The following is a 17,935-nucleotide window of genomic DNA, read 5'->3' as shown; positions in this document are numbered from 1 at the left end:
AACCATTGTTATTCTTTATCTTCAGGGTGCAGCCGCAGACCGATTCCTGGAGAGCTTGTCTAGCTTCATCAATGGTCTGGACACCAAGAACAATGTCAAGATTTGGTTCAACAACAAGGGGTGGCACAGCATGGGAGCCTTCCTCAACGTGATGAACAACGGCATCCTGCGCGCCAACCTGCCCCCTGGCAAGGACCCCAGCAAGTTTGGCATCCGCGCCTTCAACCACCCGCTCAACCTCACCAAGGAGCAGCTGTCCCAGGTGGCACTGTAAGTACCCACGCCACAGGCATCTTGGAACAATGACATCATTAAAGTAATTTACCTAGTAAATGTAAATTACCTAGTACAGCGTTTCCCAAACTCGGTCCTGGGGACCCCAAGCTTGATGATTAGTTGATTATTTGAATCAGCTGTGTAATGATAGGGCAAAAACCAAAACGTGCACCCCTTGGGGTCTCGAGGACCGAGTTTGGGAAACCCTGACCTAGTAGAATGTATAGTTTGTAAAGTGTGCCTAGCACAGTATACTCTCCATTCTGTGTCCATTCCACCCAACTCACTGACCACCTAACCCCCCCTCTCTGTAGGATGACCACCTCAGTGGACGTCCTGGTGTCCATCTGCGTGATCTTCGCCATGTCCTTCGTCCCAGCCAGCTTCGTAGTCTTCCTCATCCAGGAGAGAGTGAGCAAGGCCAAGCACATGCAGTTCATCAGCGGCGTGCAGCCCCTGCTCTACTGGACTGCCAACTTCATCTGGGACATGGTGAGAACTCCTAGCGACCATTTTGAGTTTTCTTCTGAGCATTTAGCAACTGTTTTCTACTAGTTTAAAGCGCTACATGAACAGAATTAGTTTGATTGATTGACTGCTAACTTTGTACTCTTTTTTGTCTTGCAGTGTAACTACATCGTCCCGGCGACACTCGTCATCATCATCTTCGTCTGCTTCCAACAAAAGGCCTACGTGTCGTCCACCAACCTGCCAGTGCTGGCCCTGCTGTTGCTTCTCTATGGGTGGTCTATCACTCCCCTGATGTACCCGGCGTCCTTCTTCTTTAAGATCCCCAGCACAGCCTACGTGGTGCTCACCTCCGTCAACATCCTCATCGGCATCAACGGCAGCATCTCCACCTTTGTCATGGAGCTCTTCGGAGACAACGTAAGTGACACCAGACATTGGCTGCATAACGTGGTGTGCTCATCCTTGCTTAAGGAAGCCATTTAGTTTTTTAGACAACAGAGAATTAACAAGGTCATTTGTTAAGGTTCCACTTATCTGGTGACATTAAGGGTTAAATATTCATCCTATTCCCTCTTCAGGAGATTGGGGGTATCAACAACATCCTGAAGAACGTTTTGCTGATCTTCCCTCACTTCTGTCTTGGCCGAGGCCTCATCGACATGGTGAAGAACCAGGCCATGGCCGATGCTCTGGAGAGATTTGGTAAGAACTGCATTTCCCATGAGCCATTTTTCTATGTAATTCAGCGTAGAGGTGTCTCTTGAACTTTTCTCTAAACCCACTCCTCCTGCTGTTCACAGGTGAGAACCGCTTCCGATCCCCTCTGGAGTGGGACATGGTGGGCAAGAACCTGTTTGCCATGGCCGTGGAAGGAGTGGTCTTCTTCATCATCACCGTCCTTTTCCAGTACCGCTTCTGCATCAAGCCCATTAACCTGCACACCAAGCTCCCTCCGGTGGGCGAGGAGGACGAGGACGTGGCCAGAGAGAGGCAGAGGATCGTCAACGGACTGGGACAAGGAGACATCCTGGAGCTCCGACAGCTCACCAAGGTCTACAAGAGGAAGCAGAAGCCGGCTGTAGACCGTCTGTGTGTGGGCATCCCTCCTGGAGAGGTAAGATTAGATTATTTAAAACAAGTAAATACATGATGCAATGACATGCAATCTCTTTCAATCTCCTTCGGTATATTTGAAAATGGATATTTCCTCTGTTTCCTTTCTCTTTCTCTCAGTGCTTTGGCCTCCTGGGTGTGAACGGAGCTGGAAAGACCACCACCTTCAAAATGCTGACAGGAGACTCCATAGTCACCAGTGGAGAAGCTTTCCTGGCTGGAAAAAGGTAAGGCAGCCATTTTGTGCCAGAGAGCTCATACTAGGTATTACAGTGGAGAGCTTCAGTAGTCTAAATGTGAGACGGACTTATTTTGCTTTGGTAGTATACTGCGGGAGATAGACGAAGTGCACCAGAACATGGGCTACTGCCCCCAGTTTGACGCCATCAACGAACTGCTGACAGGCAGAGAGCACCTGGAGTTCTACGCCATCTTGCGTGGCGTGCCCGAGAAGGAAGTGTGCGAGGTTGCTGAATGGGGCATCCGTAAACTGGGCCTAGTAAAGTATGTGGACAAGGCAGCAGGAAGCTACAGTGGAGGAAACATGAGGAAACTCTCCACGGCCATGGCCCTGATAGGAGGACCACCTGTTGTGTTCCTGGTACGTACTATGTCTCAACACACACACACACACACACACACACACACACACACACACACACACACACACACACACACAGACCTACATAAATTGTAAACACACCAACACAAGGGGATCAGACCGATTGCATCAGCTTGGAGGTGACATATCAACAAAGCAACCTCCTCTTAATCAGATAACTGGTGTTTAATTGTTCTCCCGGTGGGGATTGCAGCAGCAACGGTTGTGTAATGAGGGTTAGATTAAAACTCTCCCACTGGCACGCCACAGTGCTCTCAAAGGATTCCTGGAAAATCATAGGCTTATGTTTTGCTCCTATTGGGCTGGAGAGAGGGGCTGGCCACATTAACTGTGAGCTGGATAAAGGGATAGAGAGACAGAAACCGAGCGAGAGACATTGCAAGAGACAGAGCAAGAGACATGGTGAGAGGGAAAGAGAAAAGAGAGAAACAAAGTCAGAGAGAAAGCAAGTTCTTAGCAGTCGCCTGTTTATAATAGCATAATGCAACACTAGAAGAGCCATAATGCCTTGCTCCCCCTGCTGCTGGTCTTCTCTGTGGGTTTCCTGCTCAACCTATGGGCCAACCTTAACCTGGCTGTGCTCTTTGTGACAGGACGAGCCCACTACTGGGATGGACCCCAAAGCACGCAGGGCCTTATGGAACTGCATCCACAGCGTCATCAAGGAGGGACGCTCCGTGGTGCTCACCTCGCACAGGTAACCAGAAACACCTTTACACCTCAGCCATGCTAGGCTAAGAGCTAACTGCTATACATTGAAATGCATGATCTTGTTGTTTTTGTTGATTGGTTGGCAACATGGCTTATGTTCGGTATAGGCTGCGGTTAGGCAAACATCATTAGCACAAATGTAGCCTATTGGCTTGTACTAGGTAGTTTACATGGTTCAAAGTATTGCTTACCCACTTACTGTGCATGATGACAATAATAGCTTTTGGAGTGTTAACTTTACTTTGACAAGTTATTAGCTTAGCAGCTTAGTTGACATAGTCTAACCTTTGCAGGGATGTGTTTTCTAGTTCAGCAATTCCTTTACACTGTATCTAATGTCTGTATCTACCATTTTGTGTCTTCAGTATGGAGGAATGTGAGGCCCTGTGCACCAGAATGGCCATCATGGTCAACGGCAGATTCCGCTGCTTGGGGAGCGTTCAGCACCTAAAGAACAGGTAATATGACAAGTCCTTTCACTGATGCATATGAAACAAGCCAATACCTACAAAGTTTGCTCTGTGGCTTTCAATACACTAAGTTGCACAAATTATTATTGATATATTTATTGATATATTTTTGATTGTGCATTTTAGTGTATTTTTACCCCCTAATTCATCATGTTTTCATTTTTTTGTGTAAATCTAGATTTATTTGTTTATAATTCTTAACAATACTTTTTTGTATGGTTTTGTTTTGTAATCATTTGAAAGGTGCCTTACAAGCCTCAGTTTTTTTTCTCTCCTGAACTCTTTTTGTTTGCCTTTTAAACTCTCAAAAGTATAAAATAAAAAATTATTTGTTCACTTTATTTTTTTCTCTCCATCTTTTCACCTTTCCCCCGTCTCTCCAGGTTCGGAGACGGGTACACCATCATCCTGCGTGTGGCGGGGGCGGACCCTGACCTTCCGCCAGTGATTAAGTTCATTGAGAGCGAGCTGCCGGGCAGCACCCTGAAGGAGAAGCACAGGAACATGCTGCAGTACCAGCTGCCCTCCTCTCTCACCTCCCTGGCACACATCTTCAGGATCCTGGCCAAGAACAAGGACCTGCTCCGGATAGAGGACTACTCTGTGTCGCAGACCACACTGGACCAGGTAAGACGCCATCCGTCACTGGCTAAAGGCTTTGTGGTCAAAACTTGTTTTCGTTGAAGTGTGATTACTTGTGGATTACAGCACCATGCATTTTTATCTTTCTGCATGTTATTTTATTAGTAGACTGGACATAGCATCATGTACTGTGATAATAGCTTACACTCTCTCTTCTCTACCAGGTGTTTGTGAACTTTGCCAAGGACCAGAGTGACGATTACCACTCAAAAGACAATTCAGTTAAGCGCAAAGAGGCAGTGGTGGACATTACCCCGCTCAGCTCGCGGCAGGCTGAAGAGAAGCTAGCCGAGGAGAGGCTAAAGGAGAGCTTGGTGTGAGCAAACTGAGACCATCTTCCACCCAAAACTGGAACTTAAACCCGCAAACAGTGTTGGACTGAGTTTATGTCCCTGTATTATTACAGTAGTATTTTAATACTTGTTTTAATTCTTCAGCCAGGTGTTGCTCTTGGAAGGGCCTGGCTGGAAAGCTCAATGCAAGTCAATGCAAAGTTTCCCACTCGTGCTGAAGCGAGTTGAGGCCCGGGGGGCCCCTCACGATACTCATTAAGGAGAAAGCGTATTAAACTTGGAATATCTGCCATATTTTTATCATGTGCTTCAGCAGATGTTATGCAGTGTATATTTCAGTGGAAACTGCGTTATTTTCTACTGTGTCATTCCAATCAACTGGTTTCTACCAATGATAGGAAAATCATTCAGGGCCTGTTTATTTTGGTTTTGTTCTCTAAGACCAGAATTACATGATGAAGAATCCCAATCATTTCTGTGGCCAAGGGCTGAACTGTAGAATCAGAATTGATTATGTTCGATTTTTTTTTTAAAGATGTACCTTTTATTTATATATTATGTAAATGAATATATAAACAAGACATGTTTTAATTATGTTTGGCTAAGTACATTGTGGCATTACTGTAATCATGAATGTTCTTCCTTCTAGTTCAGTACCTTACTATGTAGTGGACTCAGCCATTTTGAAACACTCCAATTGCAGGAACTTCTAAGAACACTTTAATGTACGCTATGCAAAGAACTGTTAAAAAAAAAAAAAAAAAAGTATATATATATATATATATATATATATATATATATATATATATATATATATATATATATATATATATATATATATATATAGCTTTTTTTTAAAGAAAAAACTAAAAGATTTGTTTGTGGGTTAAGACGCATTATCAACGTTTGCAATGAATACCTCAACGCAACATACCACAGTACCCTGCCAGACATAAACTGTTTGAAGGATACTTCAGTATTTTCACCACCTAACCACTAGCAGAGAACAGAAACATTCCATCCATGGGTTGATAATAGTAAATCGAGGAACATCACCATGGATACTGTAAGGGACCGCCAGTGCCGTGTCAGTTTTGAACTCCTGTCATAACATGTGACCTGTGAGCTTGTCCTGTATCGTTGCAGAGACCGGTGCAGTCAAGTGCCATTTTATTGTGAAATTAATAAAATTGTCCTTCGGGTAAAAGGACTCAGTATTTTGAAACACAAAGCTTGCCTGAAATGAGGCTAGTTCAACATTCCAAGCACTTTATTTGTGGTGTTAATTTGAATTTTTTTTTTGCGCTGGAATTTCCACAGACTGTATACAATTGTTTGTTTTGTTTTTGATCAAAAAGAAAGAGATAATCCTACCAAGAAAAGTATTTTTTTAATAGCCGTTTACGTTTTTAATGTATTGAGAAAGGCTGTGGGGATATCTGTTACTCGCCCTGTACAATACTTATTTACACAATAAAACCCAGCAAATCGTCAGTCCCGGCAAGTGTTTTCCATTTTCTTAATCTTGTGTCAACATGGCTGTAAACTTAATCCTGTCTAAAACCACATTTCAGCAGAATGTTTCATTTTGAAATAGGTCTTTATTGGTCTTACATTTTCGCATAGCCTTCTTTTGACAAAGGCTACAGAAAAGTGCATTCTAGTCCAGACAAGTATTCATGTGGAATGTACACAATGAATAAGACACAATTATCCATACCTATTAATACGGTATGGTCCTTCGTAGCTCAGTTGGTAGAGAATGGCGCTTGTAACGCCAGAGTAGTGGGTTCGATTCCCGGGACCACCCATACGCAAAACCTTTGCACTCATGACTGAGTCGCACACATGACTAAGTCGCTTTGGATAAAAGAGTCTACTAAATGGCATATATTATATTACATATAAATGTAATCCATGATTACTAACATAATACTGTTTGATTCATAGCAACTGAAAGAAGACTGCTTGAGGTAACTTATTACATGTTTAAGATTTAACAGAGGCATTTCATAACAAGCAGTTCTTTACAGCATAGAAATGCGTTTCACAAGAGCCATCTTATTATAAGACTGAACAGTCCTCAATAGAATGACAAACATTATTATAGCCATGGTCCTAATTAAACTTGGTCCTGAGTGACCGTTATATATTGATATCAATGTAACATTCATAATTACAAGTAATTATTTGTTTGAGTGCTACTGTCATCACATTTAGATGATATGATCACCATTGGTCGATTGATTTAATAAGAAATCTCAGTCACATTTTATAACCTCTACTTAGGTCTATCAACTGTGTAAGGCACATATCAGATTGACAGCATATTAGATGCAGTTGAGGTTTAGTCCCTTCAATCCTGGGTTTCAGTGTGAGATCACTTGAGGGGAGAGTAAGGGCAGGGGAACATGAGTTTGTTCGTCTGCGACTCCAGATAGGTCACACTCTCCCTCACTGTGGGGAGAGAGCGCATGAGAGAGAGAGAGAGATTTAGAAGAGTGCAGATAGAAACTAAAATGTGAATAGAGCTGGCAAAATTCCCTTTTCTTCTTGGATAAATTGAAAGGTTTACCGGCTGCCACCACCCTGGCATCCCCATGGGCTTTGTGGCGTACTGCTGCCCGCTGGTCCGGACTCTCATACCACCACAGGGCATTGGCTGGCAAACACAAGGAGAAATCACAGTCTGCCTCACACTACTGCATTCATATTATAATCTTATAGTGTTACCCATGTATTAGATCATTCCATCCTGATAATCATTGACCCGATTGTTACTGTACCTTTGTTGAGCTGTCCAAACTCGCTGTGAAAGACCCCTACCAGGTGGGCGTGTCCCCCGGCAGCGTAGGTATTGACTGCAGCCTGGAAGGCCTCCCCCCACACTGCTGGACCCCCTGGCCTCATCTGGAACGATGCCAACTCATATACCCCTGAAACACACACACATACAGTGGGGAAAAAAAGTATTTAGTCAGCCACCAATTGTGCAAGTTCTCCCACTTAAAAAGATGAGAGGCCTGTAATTTTCATCATAGGTACACGTCAACTATGACAGACAAAATGAGAAAAAAAAATCCAGAAAATCACATTGTAGGATTTGTAATGAATTTATTTGCAAATTATGGTGGAAAATAAGTATTTGGTCAATAACAAAAGTTTCTCAATACTTTGTTATATACCCTTTGTTGGCAAGGACACAGGTCAAACGTTTTCTGTAAGTCTTCACAAGGTTTTCACACACTGTTGCTGGTATTTTGGCCCATTCCTCCATGCAGATCTCCTCTAGAGCAGTGATGTTTTGGGGCTGTCGCTGGGCAACACGGACTTTCAACTCCCTCCAAAGATTTTCTATGGGGTTGAGATCTGGAGACTGGCTAGGCCACTCCAGGACCTTGAAATGCTTCTTACGAAGCCACTCCTTCGTTGCCCGGGCGGTGTGTTTGGGATCATTGTCATGCTGAAAGACCCAGCCACGTTTCATCTTCAATGCCCTTGCTGATGGAAGGAGGTTTTCACTCAAAATCTCACGATACATGGCCTCATTCATTCTTTCCTTTACACGGATCAGTCGTCCTGGTCCCTTTGCAGAAAAACAGCCCCAAAGCATGATGTTTCCACCCCCATGCTTCACAGTAGGTATGGTGTTCTTTGGATTCAACTCACCATTATTTGTCCTCCAAACACGACGAGTTGAGTTTTTACCAAAAAGTTATATTTTGGTTTCATCTGACATTCTCTCAATCCTCTTCTGGATCATCCAAATGCACTCTAGCAAACTTCAGACGGGCCTGGACATGTACTGGCTTAAGCAGGGGGACACGTCTGGCACTGCAGGATTTGAGTCCTTGGCGGCGTAGTGTGTTACTGATGGTAGGCTTTGTTACTTTGGTCCCAGCTCTCTGCAGGTCATTCACTAGGTCCCCCCGTGTGGTTCTGGGATTTTTGCTCACCGTTCTTGTGATCATTTTGACCCCACGGGGTGAGATCTTGCGTGGAGCCCCAGATCGAGGGAGATTATCAGTGGTCTTGTATGTCTTCCATTTCCTAATAATTGCTCCCACAGTTGATTTCTTCAAACCAAGCTGCTTACCTATTGCAGATTCAATCTTCCCAGCCTGGTGCAGGTCTACAATTTTGTTTCTGGTGTCCTTTGACAGCTCTTTGGTCTTGGCCATAGTGGAGTTTGGAGTGTGACTGTTTGAGGTTGTGGACAGGTGTCTTTTATACTGATAACAAGTTCAAACAGGTGCCATTAATACAGGTAACGAGTGGAGTACAGAGGAGCCTCTTAAAGAAGAAGTTACAGGTCTGTGAGAGCCAGAAATCTTGCTTGTTTGTAGGTGACCAAATACTTATTTTCCACCATAATTTGCAAATAAATTCATTAAAAATCCTACAATGTGATTTTCTGGAGACGTGTACCTATGATGAAAATTACAGGCCTCTCTCATCTTTTTAAGTGGGAGAACTTGCACAATTGGTGGCTGACTAAACACTTTTTTTTCCCCACTGTACCTAACACCCTTAATAATATGCAACATATCCAACTATTATAATTTCCTAAACCAACCCCTAGCCTCTACAACTGCTTTAAATCTATCTTAGTGGTTTGGCAGAACACTTTTATTTCAGAGCAGTTTACTGAGATCATTCAACTGCTGAGGGTGATGCAACACAGCACTACAGATCCCCAATTTACATTTTAAATCAGTAAGCAGACGCTCTTATCCAGAGCGACTTACAGGCGCAATTAGGTTTAAGTGCCTTGCTCAATGGCACATTGACAGATTAGTCACCTAGGGGATTCGTAGCAGCAACCTTTTGGTTACTTGCCCAACGCTCTTAGCCGCTAGGCTACCTGCCACCACCTCTTTTGGGTAAACAGGGCTGATTTAATTTCCTGCAAAAAACACAAAAGGTGCTGTCCAGTACTTACGAGGAATATGAATGAATATAACTCCTCTAAAAAAACAGTTATGTTGTTTACTAAATGAGTGCTAGATTAGTGAGGTCCAAGGAAATTAACACAAAAGGACAATGCACGCGCACAAACAAAGGGAGAAGTTCTGTTGATTTCTGTCTAGGGACAACTAAACTCTATCAGTGTCAGACGAGAGGGTAATTATTTCACTCAGCTACTCACCACCTTCCTTGGGAGGCCTTTCCACCTTGCTCCAGGGCACCAGATACGTGACCTCGTTGTCCTGAGACATGAGCATGGGCATGGCCTTGGAGATGTACTCCTCAATCCATTTAGGGTCCTGAGCCAAGGATGCGCGCACACCCGCCCGCTGAGCATAGCTGTCTAGATAGCAACACAACAACAGGAGAGACAGTGAGATATACTGAAGATACAATGGCTTATTTTACATTGGAGTTCTCTGGGCTTGAGTTTGTGTAGGTTCCCTTACAGTCAATTTAGGATTCAGAAATTCAAACTTGAGTGCTTGCTTATTGTAGGTGAAATTCAATTCCTTTAAACTTTTGAAGTCGGAAGTTTACATACACTTAGGTTGGAGTCATTAAAACTCGTTTTTCAACCACTCCACACATTTCTTGTTAACAAACTATAGTTTGGCAAGTCGGTTAGGACATCTACTTTGTGCATGACACAAGTAATTTTTCCAACAATTGTTTACAGACAGATAATTTCACTGTATCACAATTGCAGTGGGTCAGAAGTTTACATACACTAAGTTGACAGTGCCTTTAAACAGCTTGGAAAATTCCAGAAAATGATGTCATGGCTTTAGATGCTTCTGATAGGCTAATTGACATCATTTGAGTCAATTGGAGGTGTACCTGTGGATGTATTTCAAGGCCTACCTTCACACTCAGTGCCTCTTTGCTTGACATCATGGAAAAATCAAAAGAAATCAGCCAAAAATGGTTGACCTCCACAAGTCTGGTTCATCCTTGGGAGCAATTTCCAAACGCCTGAAGGTACCACGTTCATCTGTACAAACAATAGTACGCAAGTATAAACACCATGGGACCACGCAGCCATCATACCACTCAGGAAGGTGACACATTATGTCTCCTAGAGATGAACGTACTTTGGTGCGTAAAGTGCAAATCAATCCCAGAACAACAGCAAAGGACTTTGTGAAGATGCTGGAGGAAACAGGTACAAAAGTATCTATATCCACAGTAAATCGAGTCCTATATCGACATAACCTGAAAGGCCCCTCAGCAAGGAAGAAACCAATGCTCCAAAACCGCCATAAAAAAGCCAGACTACGGTTTGCAACTGCACATGGGGACAAAGATTTTACTTTTTGGAGAAATGTCCTCTGGTCTGATGAAACAAAAATAAAACTGTTTGGCCATAATGACCATCGTTGTGTTTGGAGGAAAAAGGGAAAGGCTTGCAAGCCGAAGAACACCATCCCAACCGTGAAGCACGGGGGTGGCAGCATCATGCTGTGGGGGTGCTTTGCTGCAGGAGGGACTGGTGCACTTCACAAAATAGATGGCATCATGAGGAATGAAAATTATGTGGATATATTGAAGCAACATCTCAAGACATCAGTCAGGAAGTTAAAGCTTGGTCGCAAATGGGTCTTCCAAATGGACAATGACCCCAAGCATACTTCCAAAGTTGTGGCAAAAATTCACCCAACTTATTGTTTGAAGCTTGTGGAAGCCTACCCTAAACGTTTGACCCAAGTTAAACAATTTAAAGGCAATGCTACCAAATACTAATTGAGTGTATGTAAACTTCTGACCCACTGGAAATGTGATGAAATAAATCATTCTCTCTACTATTATTCTGACATTTCACATTCTTGAAATAAAGTGGTGATCCTAACTGACTTAAGACAGGGAATTTTTACTAGGATTAAATGTCAGGAATTGTAAAAAAAAACTGAGTTTAAATGTATTTGGCTAAGGTGTATGTAAACTTCCGACTTCAACTGTACAATTTCAATGTACAGTATTTCCTGAGTTGACTGAATTCCACATGGAACTGGCCAAAAAGCCCTAGCTTGCTCTCTGCCTCCTCCTCACCATACTTCCAGATATGGAAGACCTGGTTCAAGCCTCCGTACTCCACGCTCCAGTAGCCCAGGAGCTCTGAGTGAGCAGTACGCAGGTGGATCTTCTCATTGGTCAGCTTGAGGAAGGCAGCGTTCTTCTCTGGCAGGATTCTGTAGGTACGGAATTCATAGAAGGTCCCATTTTGCTGCTGGGGCCCAGTGGAAATACAGTCTCTAGGCTGAAAGGAGAGAAGTACAGTCACTGCTGACACCCTGTAGCCAATGTGGATTTTATATGCAATCAATGGTAACTGAATTTAGCTGAGACAGATTTATCACATTAAAATGTATACCGAACAAAAACTGTTGATTTCAAAGTTTAACAAACCATAGAACTCTTTGCACAGGGACTACTTTGAACAATTTCCACTGAACATTTTACAAAAACACATTTACAGGAAGAACTGTGCATATCCAAAGTTTAGTAACAGAATAAAACCGAGGGAGATTTTACAGTAAATCTGTTAACAGACTTTGCATCTGCAGTTTTTCCAGTAAATGTATTTTTTTTTTAATGTACTGTGTACTGTAAACTGTTCAAGGTAGTCATTGTGTATAGTATGGCTTGTTAAACTTTGAAATCAATGGTTTTTGTTTGGCATACATTTTAAAGTAAAAAATTGGAGTCTCTGCATAATTCCGTTAGCATGGAATTGACCATTACTGACAGCATGAAATTCTAATACCATATTATATGTATTCTAATTTATCTCTTCATTTCATGTTTTTTGCTTGAGGGACCCAGCTGGATACTTCATTCAATTCACGAGACAGTCTCATAACTTAAACAATGTGGTTTTAGTCAAACCTGCTGTGTTGTCTTTCCACTATTTATCACGTTAAGTTAAATCTTTAACTAATTGCCTACTCATATGAGCACAAAACTATTCTGGGCCCGGTTTCCCGATAGCGATGGAATTTAGGTTTACCAGTGTTTTATTGATGCATCTTTGCTACAAAAATTCTAATTCTAAAATTCTGAAATTCTAATACCATATTATATGTATTCAATGTAAATAGTCCAGGTGGCCATTTGATTAATTGTTCAGCAGTCTTATGGCTTGGGGGTAGAAGCTGTTAAGGAGCCTTTTGGTCCTAGACTTGGCGCTCCGGTACCGCTTGCCGTGCGGTAGCAGAGAGAGCAGTCTATGACTTGGGTGACTGGAGTCTTTGACAATTTTTTGGGCCTTCCTCTGACAGCGCCTAGTATATAGGTTCTGAATGGCAGGAAGCTTGGCCCAAGTGATGTTCTGGGCCGTACGCACTACCCTCTGTAGCGCCTTACGGTCAGATGCCGAGCATTTGCCATACCAGGCGGTGATGCAACCGGTCAGGATGCTCTCGATGGTGCAGCTGTAAAACTTTGAGGATCTGGGGACCTATGCCAAATCTTTTCAGTCTCCTGAGGGGGAAAAGGTGTTGTCGTGCCCTCTTCACGACTGTCTTGGTGTGTTTGGACCATGATAGTTTGTGGTGATGTGGACACCAAGGAACTTGAAACCCTCAACCCTCTCCACTACAGCCCAGTCGATGTTAATGGGGGCGTGTTCGGCCCGACTTTTCCTGTAGTCCACGATCAGCTCCTTTGTCTTACTCACATTGAGGGAGAGGTTGTTGTCCTGGCACCACACTGCCAGCCAGGTCTCTGACCTCCTCCCTATAGGCTATCAGGCCTACCACTGTTGTGTCATCAGCAAACTTAATGATGGTGTTGGAGTCGTGTTTGGCCATGCAGTCGTGGGTGAACAGGGAGTACAGGAGGGGACTAAGCACACACCCCTGAGGGGCCAAAGTGTTGAGGATCAGCGTGGCAGACATGTTGTTGCCTACCCTTACCACCTGGGACGGCCCGTCAGGAAGTCCAGGATCCAGTTGCAGAGGGAGGTGTTTAGTCCCAGGGTCCTTAGCTTAGTGATGAGCTTTGTGGGCACTATGGCATTGAACGCTGAGCTGTAGTCAATGAACAGCATTTTCACATAGGTGTTCCTTTTGTCCAGTTGGGAAAGGGCAGTGTGGAGTGCGATTGAGATTGCGTCATCTGTGGATCTGTTGGGGCGGTATGCAAATTGGAGTGGGTCTAGGGTTTCCGGGATGATGGTATTGATATGAGCCATGACCAGACTTTCAAAGCACTTCATGGCTACCGACGTGAGTGCTACGGGGCGGTAATCATTTAGGCAGGTTACCTTCGCTTCCTTGGGCACAGGGACTATGGTGGTCTGCTTGAAACATAGGTATTACAGACTCCGTCAGGGAGAGGTTGAATATGTCAGTGAAGACATTTGGTCCGCCCATGCTTTGAGTACACGTCCTGGTAATCCCCATGGCTTTGTGAATGTTAACCTGTTAAAGGTCTTGCTCACATCGGCTACCGAGAGCGTGATCACACAGTCTTCCGGAACAGCTGGTGCTCTCATGCATGCTTCAGTGTTGCTTGCCTCGATGCGAACAAAAAAGGCATTTAGCTCATCTGGTAGGCTTGCGTCACTGGGCAGCTCGTGGCTGGGTTTCCCTTTGTAGTCCGTAATAGTTTTCAAGCCCTGCCACATCTGACGAGCGTCAGAACCGGTGTAGTAGGATTAAATCTTTATCCTGTATTGATGCTTTGCCTGTCTAATGGTTTGTCTGAGGGCGTAGCGGGATTTCTTATAAACATCTGGATTAGTGTCCCGCTCCTTGAAAGCGGCAGTTCTAGCCTTTAGCTCGATGAGGATGTTGCCTGTAATCCATGGTTTCTGGTTGGGATATGTATGTATGGTCACTGTGGGGACGACGTCGTCGATACACTTATTGATGAAGCCGGTGACTGAGGTGGTATCCTCCTCAATGCCATTGGATGAATCCCGGAACATATTCCAGTCTGTGCTAGCAAAACAGTCCTGTAGCGTAGCATCCGCGTCATCTGACCACTTCTGTATTGAACGAGTCACTGGTACTTCCTGCTTTAGTTTTTGCTTGTAAGCAGGTATCAGGAGGATATAATTATGGTCAGATTTGCCAAATGGAGGGCGAGGGAGAGCTTCGTATGCGTCTCTGTGTGTGAAGTAAAGGTGGTCTAGAGATTTTTTTCCTCTGGTTGCACATTATACATGCTGGTAGAAATGAGGTAAAACGGATTTAAGTTTGCCTTCATTAAAGTCCCCAGCCACTAGGAGCACCGTTTCTGGATGAGCATTTTCTTGTTTGCTTATGGCCTTATACAGCTTGTTCAGTGCGGTCTTAGTGCCAGCATCGATTTGTGGTGGTAAATAGATGGCTACTAATAATATAGATGAGAACTCCCAACAAAGTGAAGTTAGGATATATAAGTTATCCTGTACGAGCTTATGTGCCGAATACATTACGGCGTTACAGGTGTCAAACTTATGGGCATGTGGCAGCAGTGTGTAGGAGGGAGGTTCCAAGGTTTGAGAAGTGTGCAGAAGGGCATGAGACAAAGCAATGTGTAGCATTGGGGAAAGTAGTGGTATGTGTTAATTGTAGGGGTACCCATGGGGCTGGGGATCAGAAATGTTCCGTGCAAGAGAGGCAGGTTGAGGTTTCCAGGGTAAGAGTAGTGCAGAAGTTGTCCTATGCTGAGGCAGTGAAGAAAGTAGAGGAAGATCGGTCAAGGGGGAGGAGTGGTGAGAGTAGTAGATATGTACCAGTACAGAGGGATAGGCCAACAAGTTATATATGTTTCAGTAAGATTAGATTTTTAACATTTATAGCAATGGTTATTAATTGTACTGCAGGGATGGAACGTAAGCCAAAGAAAATTGAGGTTGTGGTGGCAGCTGCAGAGAGGTATTTGGGTGTGCGAGACTTGACATCAGAAGAGTTACAGGGTGTGTTAAGTGGTGATGTCCCATCCTTTCAGGTTGAGGGCATGAGGTAGGAATACATATATTTAAATAGTGGAGTAGGGTGTTGTTAATTTAATTTAATTAATTTGTGAGGGTATTGTTAGATGGTAGGGTATTTCTTTATTTTATTTTATTTTCAAACAAAATATAAGGGAGTTACTCCAGTCTAGTAGGTGGCGGTAATGCAACATATTGGATGCCAACCGCCGTTAAACCTCATCGAAGAAGAATAGATGAGAACTGTCTTGGTCGATAGAGTACCTCATGATTAGCTGTAGACGACACTATCTAAGGCGAGCAATACCTCGAGACTTATTTAATATATGTATTTCAATATGATTTAAATAGGCTTACTGTTTATATTTTAATGCAGTGATCTCGGGTTTCATTTTAAGCATATTTTTATACTTCGCTTGTTTGTATCAATTGTAAAGACATTGGTAACTTTGTATTTGTAGTCAACTTTGTTCTGAAGTTATCCGCGGTCACAGCGGAGATCTTCTGTGGAGCCTATAGGCCTAAAGTGACGCGGGAGGGCAAAAAAGCATCTACGAACCACTTAGCTGTTCTACGAGTGGGCAAAAGTTAGACTACGAGCGTTTTCAAGTGCAACGTTAATAACGATGGTTTTGGGAAACAGCTCGGAGATTTAACGATGCACCGGAAGGTTCTAACGATGAACATAGCCTTAAGATGCTTTTGGAAAAACCGGGCCCTAGCCTTTTGGAATCAGTTTGCTATCGAACCTTTCGTTCAGTTTGGTCCAAAGGTCTGTAGTACAGTGGAGTTTGACTTCTCCCTAGCACGCCAGTCTAAAATGTCTGCAGTGTGCATACATTATATTGCATACTCGTACTCTGTTGCTTCAAAAATCTAAGACAATATTACCTTAATATGCAAAGTCACACTGTATGCTATAGGTCCATGGTAAATAAAACATGTAAAATGCATGACATTTTCACATGGAATGACTTAATGAAGTTAAGGCAATTATGACAACCTACGTAAAATGAATAATAGCGCCGTATGCCGGTCGGTTGGGCTACATACGCCAGAGGGCAAGTCTCTTGCTTCTCTCTCTTAATTGCCAAGATTTCGTAATACCACGCACATCTTGCAAAAAGCGTTTGCATAAATGAAAACTGAAACTCACATTGACTTTTGTCAAACCTGATGACTGTTACTAAGTTACAAACGTGAACTTTTAAAATATAACAATGTGAACAAACAATCAACTTGCATTGGAATTTGCCCTCATCGCACTGTCAAAGTAGACCAAATTATAATAGTCCAAACTTACCACCACGTCACCATTTTTCCAACAAATATTTTCTATAAGCCTTGACGATCTGCGAAACGAATTTCTTACTGTAAACATTTCGCTTGGAAGTCTTTAACACTAGTGTTACAAAAAGTATCCAAGAGCACCGTGCGAGTTCCTCAGAGAGGATGGCGAAGCGAGAGGTTTCACACTCGTCCAAATCTGTACAAGATAATTAATTTATGTGGGTTATTTTGGACCTAAACTCGTTCGCCTGCCTTTGCGACAACGACTCCCATTGTTGGTGGGAGACATGAGCATCTCGTCATTATATACAGATCTCTGGTTCCGTAAAACGTTTATGTGTTGACGGAGAGGAAGAGGCGAAGCGAGAGGATTTACTCCGCCCGATAAGTATTTACTCTGCCCTTTTTTGTATGGAAGTCTATGAGAGTGTGTCGAATTAAGTGAGGCTTATTTGATCGAATAGAAGTTTGGTAATGTTTAGGCTGCTACACAAATGCACTGATATAAGTGGATGCACGTAGCATTCCGGCGGCTTTGAGAAAAGCGACTTAGTTATGCCTGTTGTTCACACGCGTATCTGCCCTCTCATTGGCTAGAGTGGTCCCACCTGATCTCACTTGCCTTCGCTCAATTGTGGACATGTCTTTCCATTGTTAGAGCGGTCACTCGGCTTTCTTGTCAATATAATAGATAATCTTTGGCGTTGTGCAAATTGTTGACTACGGAAACCGAGAGAAGCTCAAATTTAGAGATCCGTGAAAAAAAACATAATCCTTTAATCTACATTTCCGATCTCAGTGATGGGAGAAAATAAAATGTGATTTGGTAACATATAGTAAGAATGAAAAATTGCATTTATATCCACACTTGGGTGAGTTCAAATATTATGAATAATAATAAATAAAGTAAAACAAGAAAAGTATAATTTACTATTCCTAGTCTGAATAGTTAATTCAACCAGATTAATGGGCCTCCTGTAGCTCAATTGGTAGAGCATGGCGCTTGCAACGCCAGGGTTGTGGGTTCGTTTCCCTCGGGGGAACAGTATGAAAAAAAAAAAGTATGAAAAATGTATGCACTCACTAACTGCAAGTCGCTCTGGATAAGAGCGTCTGCTAAATGGCTAAAATGTAAAAATTAAGACCACCCCCTCTAGAG

General features: G+C 43.1%; 2 protein-coding genes across 3 annotated transcripts in view; one reads left to right on the top strand and one right to left on the bottom strand.

Moving 5' to 3' along the window:
- Nucleotides 1–5,194, top strand: part of LOC311107895 (phospholipid-transporting ATPase ABCA1-like) — a 57,672-nt gene extending 52,478 nt beyond the window's left edge. For both annotated transcript variants that reach the window (XM_084150487.1, XM_084150486.1), the window contains 11 exons: nt 26–270; nt 591–768; nt 904–1,164; nt 1,326–1,449; nt 1,548–1,861; nt 1,981–2,087; nt 2,185–2,461; nt 3,076–3,179; nt 3,559–3,651; nt 4,047–4,290; nt 4,470–5,194. In XM_084150487.1, coding sequence (XP_084006613.1) covers nt 26–270; nt 591–768; nt 904–1,164; nt 1,326–1,449; nt 1,548–1,861; nt 1,981–2,087; nt 2,185–2,461; nt 3,076–3,179; nt 3,559–3,651; nt 4,047–4,290; nt 4,470–4,625 — 2,103 coding nt within the window. In that variant the 3' untranslated portion in view covers nt 4,626–5,194. The remainder of the gene's footprint in view (nt 1–25; nt 271–590; nt 769–903; nt 1,165–1,325; nt 1,450–1,547; nt 1,862–1,980; nt 2,088–2,184; nt 2,462–3,075; nt 3,180–3,558; nt 3,652–4,046; nt 4,291–4,469) is intronic.
- A 681-nt stretch (nt 5,195–5,875) lies between these two features.
- nipsnap3a (nipsnap homolog 3A (C. elegans)) lies at nt 5,876–17,051 on the bottom strand. The gene is made up of 6 exons (XM_084150488.1): nt 16,790–17,051; nt 11,616–11,823; nt 9,748–9,909; nt 7,385–7,534; nt 7,174–7,260; nt 5,876–7,055 (listed from the first exon to the last, which is right to left on the bottom strand). Exons 1-6 carry the CDS (start codon nt 16,865–16,867, stop codon nt 6,979–6,981), a joined length of 762 nt encoding a protein of 253 aa, XP_084006614.1. The 5' UTR covers nt 16,868–17,051; the 3' UTR covers nt 5,876–6,978.
- Nucleotides 17,052–17,935: the final 884 nt, after the last annotated feature.

This window comes from Coregonus lavaretus (genome assembly GCF_964263955.1).
Source record: "Coregonus lavaretus genome assembly, chromosome: 32".
Taxonomy (NCBI): domain Eukaryota; kingdom Metazoa; phylum Chordata; class Actinopteri; order Salmoniformes; family Salmonidae; genus Coregonus; species Coregonus lavaretus.
The sequence above is the reverse complement of the archived record's forward strand: the minus strand, read 5'-3'. Positions and strand labels throughout refer to the sequence as shown.